The sequence below is a fragment of the Lissotriton helveticus genome, chromosome 2_1, assembly GCF_964261635.1.
Source record: "Lissotriton helveticus chromosome 2_1, aLisHel1.1, whole genome shotgun sequence".
Classification (NCBI taxonomy): Eukaryota; Metazoa; Chordata; class Amphibia; order Caudata; family Salamandridae; genus Lissotriton; species Lissotriton helveticus.
The window spans coordinates 1,677,507,705-1,677,525,526 of NC_136059.1; the positions used below are offsets into that span (position 1 = coordinate 1,677,507,705).

General features: G+C 52.3%; 1 protein-coding gene across 1 annotated transcript in view; it reads left to right on the forward strand.

Annotated features, from left to right (window-relative positions):
* LOC144818836 (uncharacterized) overlaps window positions 1–17,822 on the forward strand; it is a 1,999,126-nt gene that overhangs the window by 1,517,903 nt on the left and 463,401 nt on the right. Inside the window, 2 exon segments of the mRNA XM_078676624.1 lie at window positions 3,797–4,102; window positions 4,346–4,501. Of these exon segments, the coding sequence (XP_078532750.1) occupies window positions 3,797–4,102; window positions 4,346–4,501 (462 nt within the window).

A 17,822-nucleotide genomic window follows, 5' to 3' on the forward strand; every position in this document is an offset into this window, starting at 1 on the left:
TCAGCTCATGCCAGAGCACCATCTCACATAATTCCAAGCACTCTGCCTTCAGGATTGATAAGGCCTTCCATAGGAGTGACTGATAGGAATATATGTGTCCATTTTAGGGTTAGATATAGGTATACTATATTAATTAAATTCCATTTTAACTAAATTATTCTATGTGCAATGGTACTTTTTTTTACCTGTTCTTAACTCGAATTAGTCTTTTATATTTATGATGTGCTGTCTTTTTATATCTATGTAATGCTATTATGATATCTGCATATCGAAATAAAGCTATCAACCAACCAGGTATACTATATCTACAGCAAAGGGTGTTTACACCACCTTGCCCCAGCTGTCGTGCAGCCAGTTGTGTCAGATTTAGATGGCCAGCCTGGGGTGGCATAATACATGCTTCAGCCCCTGGTAGGCCCTGGGTACACCTATGCCCTGGGTACAGGGACTGATAAGGTGGCCCAGTACCAATTGGTAAATGCACCTAAAGTACATGTGTGTCAATTTAGAGAGAGAACAGCTAGGCTGTGGGTCTGATTAGCAGGCCCACAGCCAGGGAAAGTCGTAAACCAGTGAAGCAAAAAGCAAAAATCTGGGGTGACCATAGGATTGCAGACCCCACTCTCCTACAGCTACACCCACTCTGTGGGATACGGTTGCGGAAGTGCTGCCAGAGTCTCCGTTGGAGGTACGGGCCAAACTCGGCCAAGCCCTTGTGGAGGGCCGGGACGCAGCCAGATATTCTATCCGGTGTGGGCTGGATACCACCGACTCACTAGGTAGAGCGATGGCAAAGACGGTGGTGGTCCAACGCCACGCCTGGTTGAGGTCCGCCAACTTTTCGGCCGATGTCCAAAACACACTGATGGACATGATGTTTGTTGGCCGTCGCCTTTTTGGCGACAAGGCAGACCATGCGCTTGAGCGCTTTAAGGACTCCAGGGCTACGGCCAAGTCCTTGGGCCTCTCGGCCCCGCCCCAGCAATCGGCTGCCTTTCACTCCTTTAGTGGCCACGGAAGGGGTGTACCCACACGTGCTGCCAGCCACGCTCCGCAGGGTAATACCCAACGCGGTGGCGGCCGTGGAAACCGCCGTGGCGGCGGTCGGGGACAACGGCGAGGTCAGTCCGCACCTTCCCCCGCAGCATCCGCCTCAAAACCCTCCTAGTCTGTGCTTTTCGGCCCATGTGACGCCAGTGGGAGGGAGGGTTCCCCATCACCACCTCCACTGGCGCACTGTCACTTCGGACAGGTGGGTGCTGCAGATCGTCCGAAGGGGCTACTCCCTCCCCTTCGAGGCGACTCCTCCAGCCATGCCACCGCAGAACCACCGTGTATCGGGGGGATCATTAGCGACTTCTGCAGGAGGAAGTTACAGCCCTCTTGGCCAAGGGGGCCATCGAGCGCATTCCTGGGCCAGAAGTAGGGTGTGGTTGCTACTCCCACTACTTTCTGGTACCCAAGAAGGGCAAAGGGGGCCTGCGCCCTATCTTGGACCTAAGGAACGTCAACGGCTTCCTCCGGAAGGAGAAGTTCAAAATGCTGACACTGGCTCAGGTCCTAGCTGCCCTGGACCCAGGAGACTGGATGGTAGCGTTGGACTTGCAGGACGCTTATTTCCACATCCCCGTCCTGCCGGCCCACCGACGCTACCTGCGGTTCACGGTTGGCCACGAGCACTTTCAGTATACTGTGCTCCCCTTCGGCCTTACCAGCGCCCCACGGGTGTTCACAAAGGTGATGGCGGTGGTCGCAGCTCATCTGCGCAGGTTAGGGGTTTCAGTCTTCCCCTACCTCGACGACTGGTTGTTGAAGGCGGGTTCGCCCCAGACAGTCGTCAGCCACCTCCAGACTACGGCAGATCTCCTGCACCGGCTGGGGTTCTCCATCAATGTGCCGAAGTCACACCTGTGCCCCTCTCAGAAGCTCCTTTTCATCGGAGCGGTTCTCGACTCGGCGCGGTTTTGGGTTTATCCACCCGAAAAGCGGGTCCGGGATATTCAGGCTCTGATTCCCATCTTTCAGCCGTTATCCCGGGTCTCGGTCAGGTTGACACTGCGGCTTCTGGAGCGGATGGCCTCCTGCATCCTACTGGTGCATCACGCCAGCTGCCGGATGCGGGCTCTGCAGTGGGACCTGAAGTTTCAGTGGGCCCAGCATCAGGGCAACATGTCCGACCACGTCCTGATCTCGGAGGGCACTGCGAGACAGCTGCAGTGGTGGCTCATGGACCGCGATTGGGTCAGCGGCAGATCCCTCTCCCTTCCCCAAGCGGAGCACGTAGTTGTGACGGACGCGTCCCTCCAGGGCTGGGGTGGCCACATGGGAGAGGCGAAGATCAGAGGCATCTGGTCTCCGGCGGAGGCCCGACTCCACATCAACCTTTTGGAGTTGCGGGCGATTCGTCTAGCACTGAAGGCATTCCTCCCCTCTGTCCGGAGGAGTGTAGTGCAGGTGTTCACGGACAACACCACCGCATTGTGCAACAAACAGGGCGGGGTGGGGTCGTGGACCCTTTGCCAGGAGGCTCTGCGCCTCTGGCAATGGCTGGAACGCCAGGGCGTGACCCTGGTGGCTCAACACCTGGCAGGTTCTCTGAACGCCAGAGCGGACGAGCTCAGCCGTCGGTGCATGATGGATCCCGAATGGCGTCTGAACTCGGACGTGGCGCAAGGCCTCTTTCAGCGATGGGGAGAGCCTTGGTTAGATCTATTCGCCACCGAAGAGAACGTAGCCACTGGTAGCTACAACATTGTCAATGTTGTAGCTACCAGTGGCTATACATTACCCAATTGCTTCCACGCATATGAACAGCAATGCGCAGGGGCTTTCAAGTTATACCTTTTGTAAAGAAAGTGCTATACATTACCGACTTTTAACCTTAAAAGTGACACTCCAATTGCTCCTTGCTTAAACCTTACCTCCTTTCCTCCCTACCTTCCTATCCTGCGTAATTGTATGTATTCTGAATTAGATACAGATCATTCTTTTATACTAGCAATTCTAGTTTGTGCTTTTTACCTAACAGGATAATGCCTAATCACCTACACTGTATACTTCCAATGTGGTATTTTGTGTCCCCCCATTATAGGTAAAATTTCAGCTCAATAAGCTAAATAGGACCCAACACTAATTGTGTGAGTACCTTTATATGTTGTTTGTTTGTCTATTGTCCTGACGAAAGCTCGCTAGACCCGGCTGGGCCATAAGAGCTGAAACATGTCGACACCTCCATATACTGATTGATATATGGTAATCAAGTAACCCGATTATACCTTATATATCGCTAACTTTTAACACAGTGTCAACCTATTTCTTATTAAAAATTACGAAGGTGACACACTGTTTTTAGTGTAAAATTCCCCCTTTTTCCTTTTTGATTTCTGGACACTTCTACCTGAACCACAGGTAGCCTCGGGTGAGGCAGGCATACCGCACGTTATTTGACAACCCTATGACTATGCCAAGATCCCTGGCGGGGCGGAAAAAAGATATACCGCAACGATCTAGACCAGGTGTTCTATGAGGGTTGTCAATACTTGACCAATGGTTAAGTAGATACCAGTGTCCATTCCCCTTTTTGATTAACCTAGATATTCTAAGTTAAGCAATCTTCGGCTAGACAACGTCTCTACCAGATAAATCGTTACCAAAGGTAAGTAACTCTTAGTTTAAGAACAATCAAGATTTTCTTTTCAGCTGCTTCATATGCTTACTAGAGAGAATGATCTAACTTTGTTGTTGGAAATTCTTTTTCTCAAGGGTGTAATTTGTATTTTTCTAATGTTCCATTTAGTTAACAAACCTATTAGAAGATCTGAATCACATGGCACATGAAAAAGAACAGGTTATGAATGAGAAAAAACAGCAAGAGCAAAGATGGTTTTCAGAGATGAAAAAACTGGAAGAGAGATTAAAAGCTGGCGAGTCTGAATTGGAAACAGTAGAAATGGAAAAATGTGCATTGACGCGAAAACTACAGGATAATCAAGAACGTGCAGCAGATTTTATTCGAGAAAAAATTGAGTTAGAGCACATGCAAGAGACCTCAAGAGCTGTGATAGCCCAGCTTAGTGAAGATGTTGAAAAGAACCTTAGACGGGTCAGTCATTGGTATATAGAAATCTGGCATTGTATTGTCCCCTGAAAGTACTGCTTCATATCAGTTTGTAATAAGCTTCTCCTAGACAATACTGTTAAAATACTAACTTATTATTCCTTTATAGGTTTTTAGAGTTTTCACTTTTATCCTATTGCTAATATTGAACCTTTTTGCAGGTTTCATTACAAGCCTTAAGTTTGTTCTATGTGTTTGTGCTTACTGAAACACAAAACTTTCTTTCAGTCAGTAGAAGCTGAAGAAGCACTAAGAATAGCTGAAGAAGAACTTAAACAGCACAAACGTCGTGTGGACGAGTTACAGAATCAAGTTGAAGCGTATTCCTTAAGCATTCAAGAGAAGTCAGTTGCTCTACAAACTGCATCAGCCCTTGAAGAAAAGGTACCCAAAGTAATATTACTGTTGAGCATTCATAATTGAAAGACTAAACTCTGGTAGTGAAGCGATAAGGCAATACGTCCACCAGGCAAGAAATATACAATGTGGAACACCGGTACTTACTGTGGTTGCAGTATCTGAAAGAAACAGGTCAGTGTTAGATTTCTTACTTTAGAATATCCCCAGGTATCCGACTGGATCCGGAAAGTTTTAGTCAGCAGTACCCCTGCGTGTCGCTAGGCGTCGTCTGCGGCTCCGTGTCCGTCGTTGGCGTTGTTGGCACCGGGATGACGTCCCCGGAGTACTTAGACGCCACCCTCGCGCGCTGACGTCAGTTCTTCTTTTTTCCGCGCCAGCAAGCGCAGATGCTCTTGGTCATTTTTTGACTAACTTTTTTTTTTCTTTGTTATCTTTATTTTATTGAGTTCCGGACAGAGAAAAAAACATCGTACAAGTGCACATAGTGCTGCAACCATTCAAGGGCCTCCCCCCCCTGCACCCCAAGCAACTTCATAAAGCGATGGCAGTGTCCGCCTGCCTAGAAAATGTCACGGAGTGCCCGACGGGGCCTGCATCCTGTCCAAGATCTCCTAACAGAAACTCATTTTGATGATAAGAACTAAATCCCCCAACAACCACCCCCCCCCCACGCCAGAACCGGTGTGCTTGAGGTAGTCCCAGTGTGCGTTTCGCACATGGCAGCGGGGGTCCGCCTATCCCCCTGTGGCGTCCTCCGAAGATGAAGAGTCCGAGAGCCTCAGAAGGCAGCGATATTTCGGACATTGAATTCTGTTGACAGGATTGCAAGCAGCGGCTGCCAAGTAGTAGCATAAGTAGACTGAGACTGGGTGAGGGAAGCCTGAATGCGCTCCATGCCCGCTATATACCAGTCTGTGGAGCCAACCTGTGTGAGTCGGTCTGGTCTGTGTACCCCAAAGTGACAGTATGTGTTGCACAGCCGCCCCTATTGCCAGTCCTATCTGTTTTCCCCGGATTGATTTCAGAGCTAAAGTAAGTGGGTTGGGTAGGCCCAGGAGTGTGTACGCTGGAAACCTTGGGATTTCAGTGTCAAGGTGTCTGTCATTTTCATTGAGAACCTCCGACCAGTAACCCTCCACCTCCCGGCAGCCCCAAATCCTGTGAGTTAAAGTACCCTCTTCGCTGCAACCCCTCCAGCAAGTAGGGCTCCGATCCGGATTACCGCTATGCAGGCGGACCGGGGTCAGATACAAGTAGGTGGCTACTTTGACCGCCGCCTCCCTACTCGCAGTGTTCCTTGCGGTGTGGTTTGCTCTGTAATATATGGCATGCCACTCCTGGTCAGGAAGAGCCCTTCCCAGTTCACACTCCCAGCGTTTCTGACCCGCTGAACGTGGTATGCAGATCGCTGGGTAAAGCATGCGATAGAGCTTCGAGATCAGTTTCCGATCTGAGTCTTTAGTAACAAGCCATTTCTCGAAGGCCAACAATTTCCGACCCACAAGTGGGCACACCTCTGGGTGCATCAGCCAGTGTCTAAGTTGGAAGTATTGGTACCTACTCGGGTTGGGAAGGTCATAGAACTGAGTGAGGTCCGAGAATTGCATAAAGCCTTCGAGATCAAAAAAGTGGCCAGCTGATCTGCATGCGGATGTGCGCCACTGTGGGAAAGCTAGTCTGTCCACCCCGGGCTCAAATTCCAGATTATCAAGCAGAGGTGTCAGCGGCGAGGGAAACGTAGAAAGCTCCCTTTGGTACACAACTGCATCCCAAACCCTCATTAATGTACTCGTTACCGGGGATTTCTTGAGATATTTCGTCCGGTTCGTGCACCTCGGGAAAGAAATTTTCTATAGAGCAGTCTGTGCCATCACACGGTATTGAATGAGCCACCTTTTTTCCGACTCGGGCCTGTAGGAGAGTAGGGTCTGCAATCCTATGATCACCCAGATTTTTGCTTTTTGCTTCACTGGTTTACGACTTTCCCTGGCTGTGGGCCTGCTAATCAGACCCACAGCCTAGCTGTTCTCTCTACTCCAAATTGTACCCAGGTACTGAATTGGCACTGGGCCCTCCAAGTCCCTGTACCCAGGGCTGAGGTGCACCAAGAAGTCTCCCAGGGGCTGCAGCATGTATTATGCCACCCCTGGGCTGACTAACTAAATCAGACACAACTGGCTGCTTGACAGCTGGGGCAGAGTGGTGTACTCACCCTCTGCTGTAGATATAGTATTCCTATATCTAAACCTAAATGGACACACAGATCTCCTATCAGTCACTCCTATGGCAGGCCTTGACAATCCTGAAGGCAGAGTGCTTGGAATCGTGTGAGATAGTGCTCTGGCATGAGCTGAGCCTGTCTGCGGCTTTCGGGATCCATCCCTTAGCCGTTTCCATGATATCGCATACCATATACTCTTAAGTGCATTATAATCCTCGCGGTTATATGCCAACTCTGGTATCGCTTTATCAAAACATGTCGAGTAAGGTGTCATACGAATTGGAATACTAACCCCTCGCCAATTCTGGCGACGGGGTTAGCATTCCACCCTTCTAGAGGGACACGACATGTATGTAACCTGTAACCCCGGTTAAAGTCAGACAGAGCCTTAGCTCCACAAAATGGATGCTGCCACCGAGACACAAGTCTGCCCTCCTGCTGCGGGGAGTCCTCCCAGCCCAGGAGGCAAGGACAAAGGGTTTCCTGCCAGGGGCGGTGCCAGCACCGTCCCAGACAGGATTTTGTGTATCCTAGGTAGGCAGGGCTTTAGAGGAAGGTGACTGCAAGTGGCACCCCGGTGCTCACTGTGCATAGGCCGGCTGGAACCAGTTCCAGGGGCACTCCAGCCCCTGATCTGGGGAAAGCCCGCCAAAGGAGAGGGGTGTAAACACCCCCCTCCTAGTCCCTCCCATAGGGCAGGACTTAGTCGCGTGCCAGCCCCTTTTTGCAGGATAAAGGTAGAAACTGGCCCCCTTCCAAATCAGATCAATCTTTGAATTCTGAACCGACCTTCTACACGAAGAACTCAAGACTCTTCTCAAGATTTCTCCCTTGTGACTAAGGAGTAGTCACCCTGCAGCAGCAGGCACCAACCAAGCATCGCGGTTTGTTGCCAGTCTCTCCTCCGGATCAAGACTGCTCCAGCACGACGAGAACCGGCTTCCCTGGCACCTCTGACCTCAACCTACATCATCAGCCCAGCTGTGATTCGTGGGTGCGACGAGACCTCGAGGGACCGGCCATCTTCAGAACTGCACGACGCTTGTCCAGCACGACCACCGAGTGACCCTCGACTGAGTGCTTTAGGGTGAGAGAAGCCCCGACCCTGAGCAGCTCCAGCACCGAAGTTCAGCCCCCCTGCATCCACGAGATCTGCGTGGGGCCCTTCTGCTTTTTGCTGCTCACCGCGTTGTCCAGGTCACTTGCCCGTTGGCTAGTGACCCTCTGACGACGAACTCTAACGACAAACACCGCTGGTCTGGTTGCTCCGGACTGGCCCTTGCTGCCCTCCATCAGAGAAGCACCCTGGACCCTCCTGGTCCACTCCAGATGCCATTTTGGGTCCACCGCGTGGGCCTTGCATTTGCCAAGACTTGTTGCCCAATCCTGGGTCCAGCGACGTCGACAGCAAGTACCTCCGTGGGACAGCTCGCACCTCCATCCTGGTCGCCGACAACGCCTCCTGGTCCGAGAGACTGCAGAGCCCAGCAGCGCCCACTCACCTGGCTGAGGTGACTTCGTCCGGTGCCATCTTGGTGCCCACTCAAATCACTGGCTAGTGATTCAGAACTTGGTCCCCTCTGCTTACAGGTCTTCTTCTTCCCTGATCCAGGCTTGGATCACCACAAACTTCTTCACTGGCCGCCTGCCAGCAACTTCTTTCTTCAGGCTCCTGGATCTTCAACGAGAGTTTCCGACGCAACTTGAACCCTATGCAGCCGCAGCCCCTGGGCTAGGTAACTTGAGTACTCCGGTGCTCCAGCATAGTCCAACACCCTAAGTGTTCGGATCCACTCTTGTTTTCGACCCACCTAGTCTGGTTCGCCCGAGAACAGTAACTTTGTGATTGCTAGTATCCATAGACTTGTTCCCGCATTACGCGTGAGAGTTCCCACTCTGCACACGGCGTCTCTAGGCCCCCTGCTTCTAATCTAAGGGTTCAGCATTGTAGGCCTAGCGTTTCTACAGTCTAGAAAAGTATTACTTACCTGCTAGTAACTTCGCATTCCACTTCTTGTGTATATGGTTTTTCGTGCCCCTCGGGCATTTGTGTAAATTGTGCGACTTTAAGTATTTTCTTAAGAGTTTTGTTGTGTGCTTGGCTCCCTGTCTCATAAAGAGCCAGGGTAGTCTTGTTATAAATAAATATCTGTTTATTTTCATAACAACTTGTGTGGTGTCCTTTCACTTGGTGTTCAAGGGGTAATGTGATGGTAAAACAGCTGGCTTAACACGCCCTCTAGAGTCTTAGCCTTAGACTGCTCGTATCCATGCTACTAGGATAGCTGGTCTATCAGGTTGACTTAAAACCAATCATCAATAAGGGTTGTCTGGACTGATACATAGTGATCACTAGAATAGTGAGCACTGCATATCAGGTCAACTTCTCACAGGGCTGGCTCCATTCCACCAAATACCTGAGTTGGTCAGCTTGAAAGTATTGTAGGAGGTTAGGAATCCCCAGCCCTCCCTCATCCGGATGTCGATGAGACAGATCCCTGCGCATCCGCGGCCTTTTCCCCGCCCAAATGAATTGTTGGATGGCATCTTGCAGCTTGCGGATAGTTCCTTGAAGTTGGCCCACAGGAACGGTTTGGAAGACTTATAGAATTTTAGGTAAGATGGAAATTTTTATCGCCGCGATTCGGCCCAACAGAGACAGCGAGTGCTGTTGCCATTGACGCAAATCCCCTTGAATTTGAGAATTAAGTCGCCCATAATTCGAGGAAACAGTCTGCTCCGTGGACTGGGTTAAAGTAATTCCTAGGTATGGGAAGCTCGAAGGTCCCCAAATTCCAGGGGAGTATTCTCGGGCCCGGAAACGTTGCTACCCAAGGGGAGAAGCATGGATTTCCCTGTGTTAATTTTAAAGCCTGACACCGCCCGAAGGCCTCTAGCTCACGTAGGAACTCTGGCACCGACCGCCTAGGTGTGTCCAGTGCCGCCATGATATTGTCCGCGTACAGACTGAGTGTGTGGTGCTCCCCGCCGAAGTAAACCCCCCGAATGTTGGGATTGTCCCGGATTCTCTGGGCAAGGGGTTCTATGTAGAGCGCAAAAGGGGGGATAAAGGGCACCCCTGCCTCGTTCCCTGCTGGATGTCGAATGGTCGCGATGTCTTACCATTCACCCGAATCTATGCTCTCTGCCTGTCGTAGCAGCTCGCAACCCAGGCCCTAAAGCGGTCCCAGATGCCAAAGTGTTCTAGCGTCTTGTCCAGGAACCCCCAGTCCACTCTGTCGAACGCCTTCTCTGCATCGATCGACAGTAGCATGGCGTCCGACTGATTATAGTGGGCCTTGTCAATGAGGTGCATGAGGCGTTTGGTGGTGTCGCTGCATTGGCGGTTCGGGATGAAGCCAGATAGATCAGGCTCGATGATGCCAGGCAGCCGCGGCCCCAGCCGAGAAACCAGAACCCCCGTAAACAGTTTTAAATCGAAATTGAGTAGGGAGATCGGTCTGTACGTGGAGCATTGGGTGGCGTCCTTCCCTGGTTTAGGCAACACGATGATGTCAGCTTTTAACATATCCGGTGGAACGGAGCCCGGCTCCTGAAAAGAATGAAAAAGTCTGGTTAGAACGGGCGATAATAACGGGCAAAATGATTTGTAGATATCCCGCAGAGAAGCCATCTGGCCCTGGGGATTTCAAGAGTTTGAGTCACGAGATCGCCCCGATGACTTCTTCGATCCTGATAGGCGGGTCTAGAGCAGCCGCGCCCGAGGCATTAAGGGCCATGGTTGCCGCAAGGTTAAGGTAGTCCTCACCAGCTGTGTTTATGGTCTGGTCCCTGCTATACAGGGACGCGTAATACTCCCTTAAGGTGGCAGCGATCTGGTCGTCGGTTGTAACCGACTCGCCATGGGCATCACGGATGGCAGCAATCTTGGCTTGCTGGGTGCGGGCTCCGAGTTTGCTCGCCAGGAGCCGCCCTGTCTTATTCCCCCCCACATAATAGTTGTGCTTGAGCTGCAGGGCCGCAAATTCTGCACGGTCCAGATCTAGGCCCGCAAGTTGTGCTCTGGCCGCCTACAGTTGGCGCAAGATCCTGGGGGCTCCCGTACGGCTATGAACCCATTCGAGTTCCGTAACCTTGGCCGTGAGTAGTTCTTTGTTCCGCCTGCTCCCTATTTTCCGCTGCAGAAAGTGCTATCAGTTCCCCCCTCACTACCGCTTTCAGAGCCCCCCACAACGCGGGAAGAGGCGTGCCTGGCTGGTAGTTGGTTGAAAGATAGTCGGTGATGCATTTATTAAGCTGCTGAAGCACGCCTTTCCTATGTAATAGAGATTCACGTAACCTCCATCTGACTGTAAGGGAGAGTGACACAGCATTGTGGTCCGAAAGTGCGTCAGGGGCTATTTCCACTTCATCTACCATTGGGTAAAGTTCTGACGAACTAATTAAATGGTCCAACCTAGCGTAGGTATGGTGTACGTGTGAGTAAAATGTATATTGAGTGCTCTTGGGATGGGCCTCCCGCCATACATCCAGAAGCCCTCTCTGGTTCAGCCAAGCTCTCCCGTCAAGTGAGATTTCCCCAGTCATACCATAGCTGTGTCCTGATCTATCCTGGTCCCGGTCCATAACAAGTTTGATGTCCCCCTGATAAGATTATATTTATCTTGAGTCCGTAAGACATCCGAGACTGCACCCTTACGAAAGGATTCCTGACCTGTATTTGGAACATAGAGAGATCCCACTGTAGGAGAGTAGGGTCTGCAATCCTATGATCACCCAGATTTTTGCTTTTTGCTTCACTGGTTTACGACTTTCCCTGGCTGTGGGCCTGCTAATCAGACCCACAGCCTAGCTGTTCTCTCTGCACCAAATTGTACCCAGGTACTAAATTGGCACTGGGCCCTCCAAGTCCCTGTACCCAGGGCTGAGGTGCACCCAGAAGTCTCCCAGGGGCTGCAGCATGTATTATGCCACCCCTAGGCTGACTAACTAAATCAGACACAACTGGCTGCTTGACAGCTGGGGCAGAGTGGTGTACTCACCCTCTGCTGTAGATATAGTATTCCTATATCTAAACCTAAATGGACACACAGATCTCCTATCAGTCACTCCTACGGCAGGCCTTGACAATCCTGAAGGCAGAGTGCTTGGAATCGTGTGAGATAGTGCTCTGGCATGAGCTGAGCCTGTCTGCGGCTTTCGGGATCCATCCCTTAGCCGTTTCCATGATATCGCATACCATATACTCTTAAGTGCATTATAATCCTCGCGGTTATGTGCCAACTCTGGTATCGCTTTATCAAAACATGTCGAGTAAGGTGTCATACGAATTGGAATACTAACCCCTCGCCAATTCTGGCGACGGGGTTAGCATTCCACCCTTCTAGAGGGACACGACATGTATGTAACCTGTAACCCCGGTTAAAGTCAGACAGAGCCTTAGCTCCACAAAATGGATGCTGCCACCGACACACAAGTCTGCCCTCCTGCTGCTGGGAGTCCTCCCAGCCCAGGAGGCAAGGACACAGGGTTTCCTGCCAGGGGCGGTGCCAGCACCGTCCCAGACAGGATTTTGTGTATTCTAGGTAGGCAGGGCTTTAGAGGAAGGTGACTGCAAGTGGCACCCCGGTGCTCACTGTGCATAGGCCGGCTTGAACCAGTTCCAGGGGCACTCCAGCCCCTGATCTGGGGAAAGCCCGCCAAAGGAGAGGGGTGTAACCACCCCCCTCCTAGTCCCACCCATAGGGCAGGACTTAGTCGCGTGCCAGCCCCTTTTTGCAGGATAAAGGTAGGAACTGGCCCCCTTCCAAATTAGATCATCTTTGAATCCTGAAACTACTTTCCACGAAAGGAACTCAAGACTTCTTCCCAAGATTCTCCCTTGTGACTAAGGAGTAGTCACCCTGCAGCAGCAGGCACCAACCAAGCATCGCGGTTTGTTGCCAGTCTCTCCTCCGGATCAAGACTGCTCCAGCACGACGAGAACCGGCTTCCCTGGCACCTCTGACCTCAACCTACATCATCAGCCCAGCTGTGATCCGTGGGTGCAACGAGACCTCGAGGGACCGGCCATCTTCAGAACTGCACAACGCTTGTCCAGCACGACCACCGAGTGACCCTCGACCGAGTGCTTTGGGGTAAGAGAAGCCCCGACCCTGAGCAGCTCCAGCACCGAAGTTCAGCCCCCCTGCATCCACGAGATCTGCGTGGGGCCCTTCTGCTCTTTGCTGCTCACCGCGTTGTCCAGGTCGCTTGCCCGTTGGCTAGTGGCCCTCTCACGACGCTCCACGACGACAACCACTGCTGGTCTGGTTGCTCCAGACTAGCCCTTGCTCCCCTCCAAAAGAGGAGCACCCTGGACCCTCCTGGTCCACTCAAGACGCCGTTTTAGGTCCACCGCGTGGGCCTTGCATTTGCCAAGACTTGTTGCCCAATCCTGGGTCCAGCGACGTCGACAGCAAGTACCTTCGTGGGACAGCTCGCACCTCCATCCTGGTCGCCGACAACGCCTCCTGGTCCGAGAGACTGCAGAGCCCAGCAGAGCCCACTCACCTAGCTGAGGTGACTTCGTCCGGTGCCATCCTGGTGCCCACTCAAATCACTGGCTAGTGATTCAGAACTTGGTCCCCTCTGCTTACAGGTTTCTTCTTCCCTGATCCAGGCTTGGATCACTACGAACTCCTTCACTGGCCGCCTGCCAGCAACTTCCTTCTTCAGGCTCCTGGATCTTCAACGAGGGTTTCCGACGCAACTTAAACCCTATGCAGCCGCAGCCCCTGGGCTAGGTAAACCAAGTACTCCGGTGCTTCAGCATAGTCCAACACTCTAAGTGTTCGGATCCACTCTTGTTTTCGACCCACCTAGTCGGGTTCGCCCGAGAACAGTAACATTGTCTTTGCTAGCCTCCATAGACTTTTTCCTGCCTTACGCGTGAGAGTTCCCACTCTGCACACGACGTCCACAGGCCTCCTGCTACTAATCTAAGGGTTTAGTATTGTAGGCCTAGCGTTTCTAAAGTCTATGAGAATAGTTACTTACCTGCTAGTAATTCGCATTCCACTTTTGTAATATATGGTTTTTCGTGCCCCTCGGGCATTTGTGTAAATTGTGCGACTTAAAGTATTTTCGTAAGAGTTTTGTTGTGTGCTTAGCTCCCTGTCTCATAAAGAGCCTGGGTAGTCTTGTTATAAATAAATATCTGTTTATTTTCATAACAACTTGTGTGGTGTCCTTTCATTTGGTGTTCAAGGGGTAATGTGATGGTAAAACAGCTGGCTTAACACGCCCTCTAGAGTCTTAGCCTTAGACTGCTCGTATCCATGCTACTAGGATAGCTGGTCTATAAGGTTGACTTACAACCAATCATCAATAAGGGTTGTTTGGACTGATACAAAGTTCTCACTAGAATAGTGAACATTATATATCAGGCCAACTTCTCACACCCACCACCAGAGTCATGCCTCCCACAGTGACCGTGTGTGCCAGCAGTCTACCCCTGACCTCCGCTACCTTCTCTCCCACGAGCCCCGGAAGTGCCTGGCAACCAGTATAGCGCCCCCCGCCTTCTTGTCCGTGGTGGAGGAATAATATTGTTACGGAAAGACGCAGGACTGCATCCTGTGCCACTCCTTTAACAGCAAATGTGTTTCCTGAATGAGACAGATGGAAGCCCCCGAGTTCTCTAGGTAGGACAATATAGCTCTGCGCTTAATGGGGTTGTTAAGCCCCTTTACGTTGAGGGTAATTATCTTCATGGTAGGGCCTGACATAGTGTCAAGATGTGGCAATACCGCTTAATCCAGGCAATCGCAGCCACTATAAACCACCCTACGGAGGGCCCCCTCAAAATGACACACCGGTTCGCCCTCCCGTCTCCTGACCCCCCTCCCTTGCCCCAACCGCCCTCCTTCCGCCTCCCCTACCCCCCTCTACCCAATCCGTCCCAACTCCCCGACCCCCCCCCCAACCCCAACTAGATGCCCCCAATATTCAATCAAAGTCCAATGTCTGTCTTACTACCTCGCAGACATGTGGAAAAGTACCTGCTGGTGTGTGCAAGCTTGACGTCGAGTGGCCCCCGCTCCTCCCCCGCCCATCAGCTATGAATCACAGCTAATGTGTCCCCCGCTAAGAGTTCACTCAGGCATCAGGAGAGGTATCTTGGAGTACCGCCGACACTGCAGCCTCTCTTTCTTGCAACACCGTGGCCAAGTCTGGTTTCGAGCTCGTCGCCGGCGAGGTTCGTCATCTGCGTACCTTTTGCCATCCGCCATCGCGTGGTTGCTGGGACCGGGATGGCAAACCACCAGAGTCCGTGTGATCAAAGTCCAAGAGGTCGCATGTCTCCCGGAGGGACCTCATCTGGTGCAGCGTGCCATTCCACTTAAATATCAGTCTGAAGGGATGGCCCCAGGAGTAGGCAACTTCTTTGCCTCGGAGAAAAGATGTGACCTCCCTGAACGCCTTTCGTTTCGGAAGTGTTATGTCGGAGAGATCTTGGAAGAGTGCTACCTCATGACCTTGGTATTGTAGTGTTTTTTTTAGTCTAGCTTCCGTGAGAATCTTCTCCTTCAGGGGGAAATCCGGCAGAAAGGCGAGGATGTCTCGTGGAGGAGCAGAGGCCCGTCTCGGCGGACCCACTCTGTGCGCCCTGTCAATTTGAATGTCCAGCGCCGAGGATGTCCCTGAAAAGCCGCTGTAGATATAATGCCACGTCTGCTCCTTCTGCGGACGGGGGAACCCCCCGGATTCGTATGTTATTTCTGCGTGATCTATTTTCAAGATCCTCTGCATGAGCTTGTAGGTCTACTTGTTGCTCCTTGAGACAGATCAGCTCTTGTTGGAGTTGTTACACTTCCGCACTCCTGGTTTGATCATTGTCCTCGAGAGCGGCCACCCGTTCCCACAGGCCATCGACATCCAGTCGTATCTCCCTCACCTCTCCAGCCACCTCTTGCTTGAGCGTCTGGAAGTCCTCCCTGAGTGAGTTAAAGAGCGATTGAGGAACGCGCGAGTGATCGGTACCTCCCCCTTGGCGTCGTTCGACTGGAGCTTGGATGGGGACCCGGGCCTTTGTCCCCTTTGTTATGTCTCTTTATAAACATGTCCGTGAGGGTTCGTTCAGCTTTTTTGCGAGTCGAGGCCATGACTGACTCTCCGCCCCTTGTGGCCCACACTCTGGTCCCCTGAGGGCGCTGCTGAGACCCAACTGCCGGGCCGCGCCCCCAGGTGGGGCCTCCTGCTGTGACCCCCTGTTCGGTGGAGTCCCAAAGTATTGCTCTTGAATTCCTAGCACACCCCACAGGTCCCTGGCTAGTATGATGGAGGCGTAGAGCACCGCTCCAGCAAGGGGCCCACGGTGCCCACAGAGAGGGATTCAGCTCGGGCTCAATGGGGTTAGGCTGCTGCCCTCAAGGAGCCCCCTCAAGCGTCGGGGTAGCGATTGTAACAGGGGCCTATGTCCTGGCCCGCGTGCGGCAGCGCCTCCGGGCTCCACGTCTAGCCCTCAGTCTTTGCTCTGACAGCACCTCCTGCAGACAGGGCCCTCAGGTGTACCGCTCTACCCAGGTGTTGGCGCGGCCCCCCTCGCTGTTAGGGGACCAGCATAGCGGGCCCCCAGATGTCGCTCCCAGTCGCACACACAGGACTTGGTCTCACCCCCGGCTTGCCTGCCAAGTTCCTCCCCGCCGTCGGGCCCAGAGTTGCTCAACAACGCGCCGGGTGATGGGCTCTCTGGCGATGGCCCCCCCTCTCGCCGCTCACCTTCTAGGGCATGTAATGCCCGCTGACAAGGAGGTCACCGCTGATGTAGTCACAGGCCCAGGATCGCCGCTCCTCCTCGTGGCGATCCTCGTGGTGTTAGGCCGGCCTCCGTTGCCGGGCAGCGGTTATGGGAAGTGTGAGAAGTTGGCCTGATATGCAGTGCTCACTATTCTAGTGATCACTATGTATCAGTCCAAACAACCCTTATTGATGATTGGTTGTAAGTCAACCTGATAGACCAGCTATCCTAGTAGCATGGACAAGAGCAGTCTTTAGGCTAAACTCTAGAGGGCGTGTTAAGCCAGCTGTTTTACCATCACATTTACCCCTTGAACACCAAGTGAAAGGACACCACACAAGTTGTTATGAAAATAAAGTATATTTATTTATAACAAGACTACCCTGAACCCTTTATGAGTCAGGGAGCTAAGCACAATACAAAACTCTTAAAGAAATACTGAAAGTCGCACAATTTACACAAATGCCCGAGGGGCACGAAAAACCATATACTACAAAAGTGGAATGCGAATTACTAGCAGGTAAGTAACTATTCTCAGAGGCTTTGGGATCGCTAGGACTACACTACTGAACCCTAAGGTTAGGAGCAGGAGGCCTAGGGAGATCGGGTGCAGTGTGTGCACTCTCACGCGGGATGCGGAACAAAGTCTATGGAGGCTAGTAAATGCAAAGTTAGTGTTATCGGACGAATCCGACTAGGTAGAGCTGAAACGAAAAAGGATCTGGACACTTAGATAGTTAAGCTATGCTGGAGCACCGAAATGCTCAGGTTACCTAGCCCAGGGGCTGCGGCTGCATAGGTCTGAAAAGACGTCGGGAATCCTCGTTGCAGTCTATGGAGCCTGAAAGAAGAAGTTGCTGGCAGGCGACCAGTGATGAAGTTCGATGTGATCCAAGCCTGGATCGATGAAGATGGAGACCTGTAAGCAGAGGGGACCAAGTCCTGAATCACTAGCCAGTGATTAGGTGGGCACCAGGATGGCACCGGGCGAAGTCACCTCGTCCAGGTGAGTGGGCGACGCTGGGCTCTCCAGTCTCTCGGACCAGGAGGCGTTGTCGGCGACCAGGATGGAGGTGCGAGCTGTCCCACGGTGGTATCTGCTGTCGACGTCGCTGGACCCAGGATTGGGGCAACACTCTTGGCAAATGCAAGCCCACGCGGTGGACTCAAAATGGCGTCTGGAGTGGACCAGGAAGGTCCGGGGTGCTCCTCTGTTGGAGGGGAGCAAGGGCCAGTCTGGAGCAACCAGACCAGCGGTGTTGTCGTCGTGGTTCGTCGTCAGAAGGGCCACTAGCCAACGGGCAGGCGACCTGGACAACGCGGTGAGCAGCAAAGAGCAGAAGGGCCCCACGCAGATCTCGTGGACGCTGGGGGGCTGGACT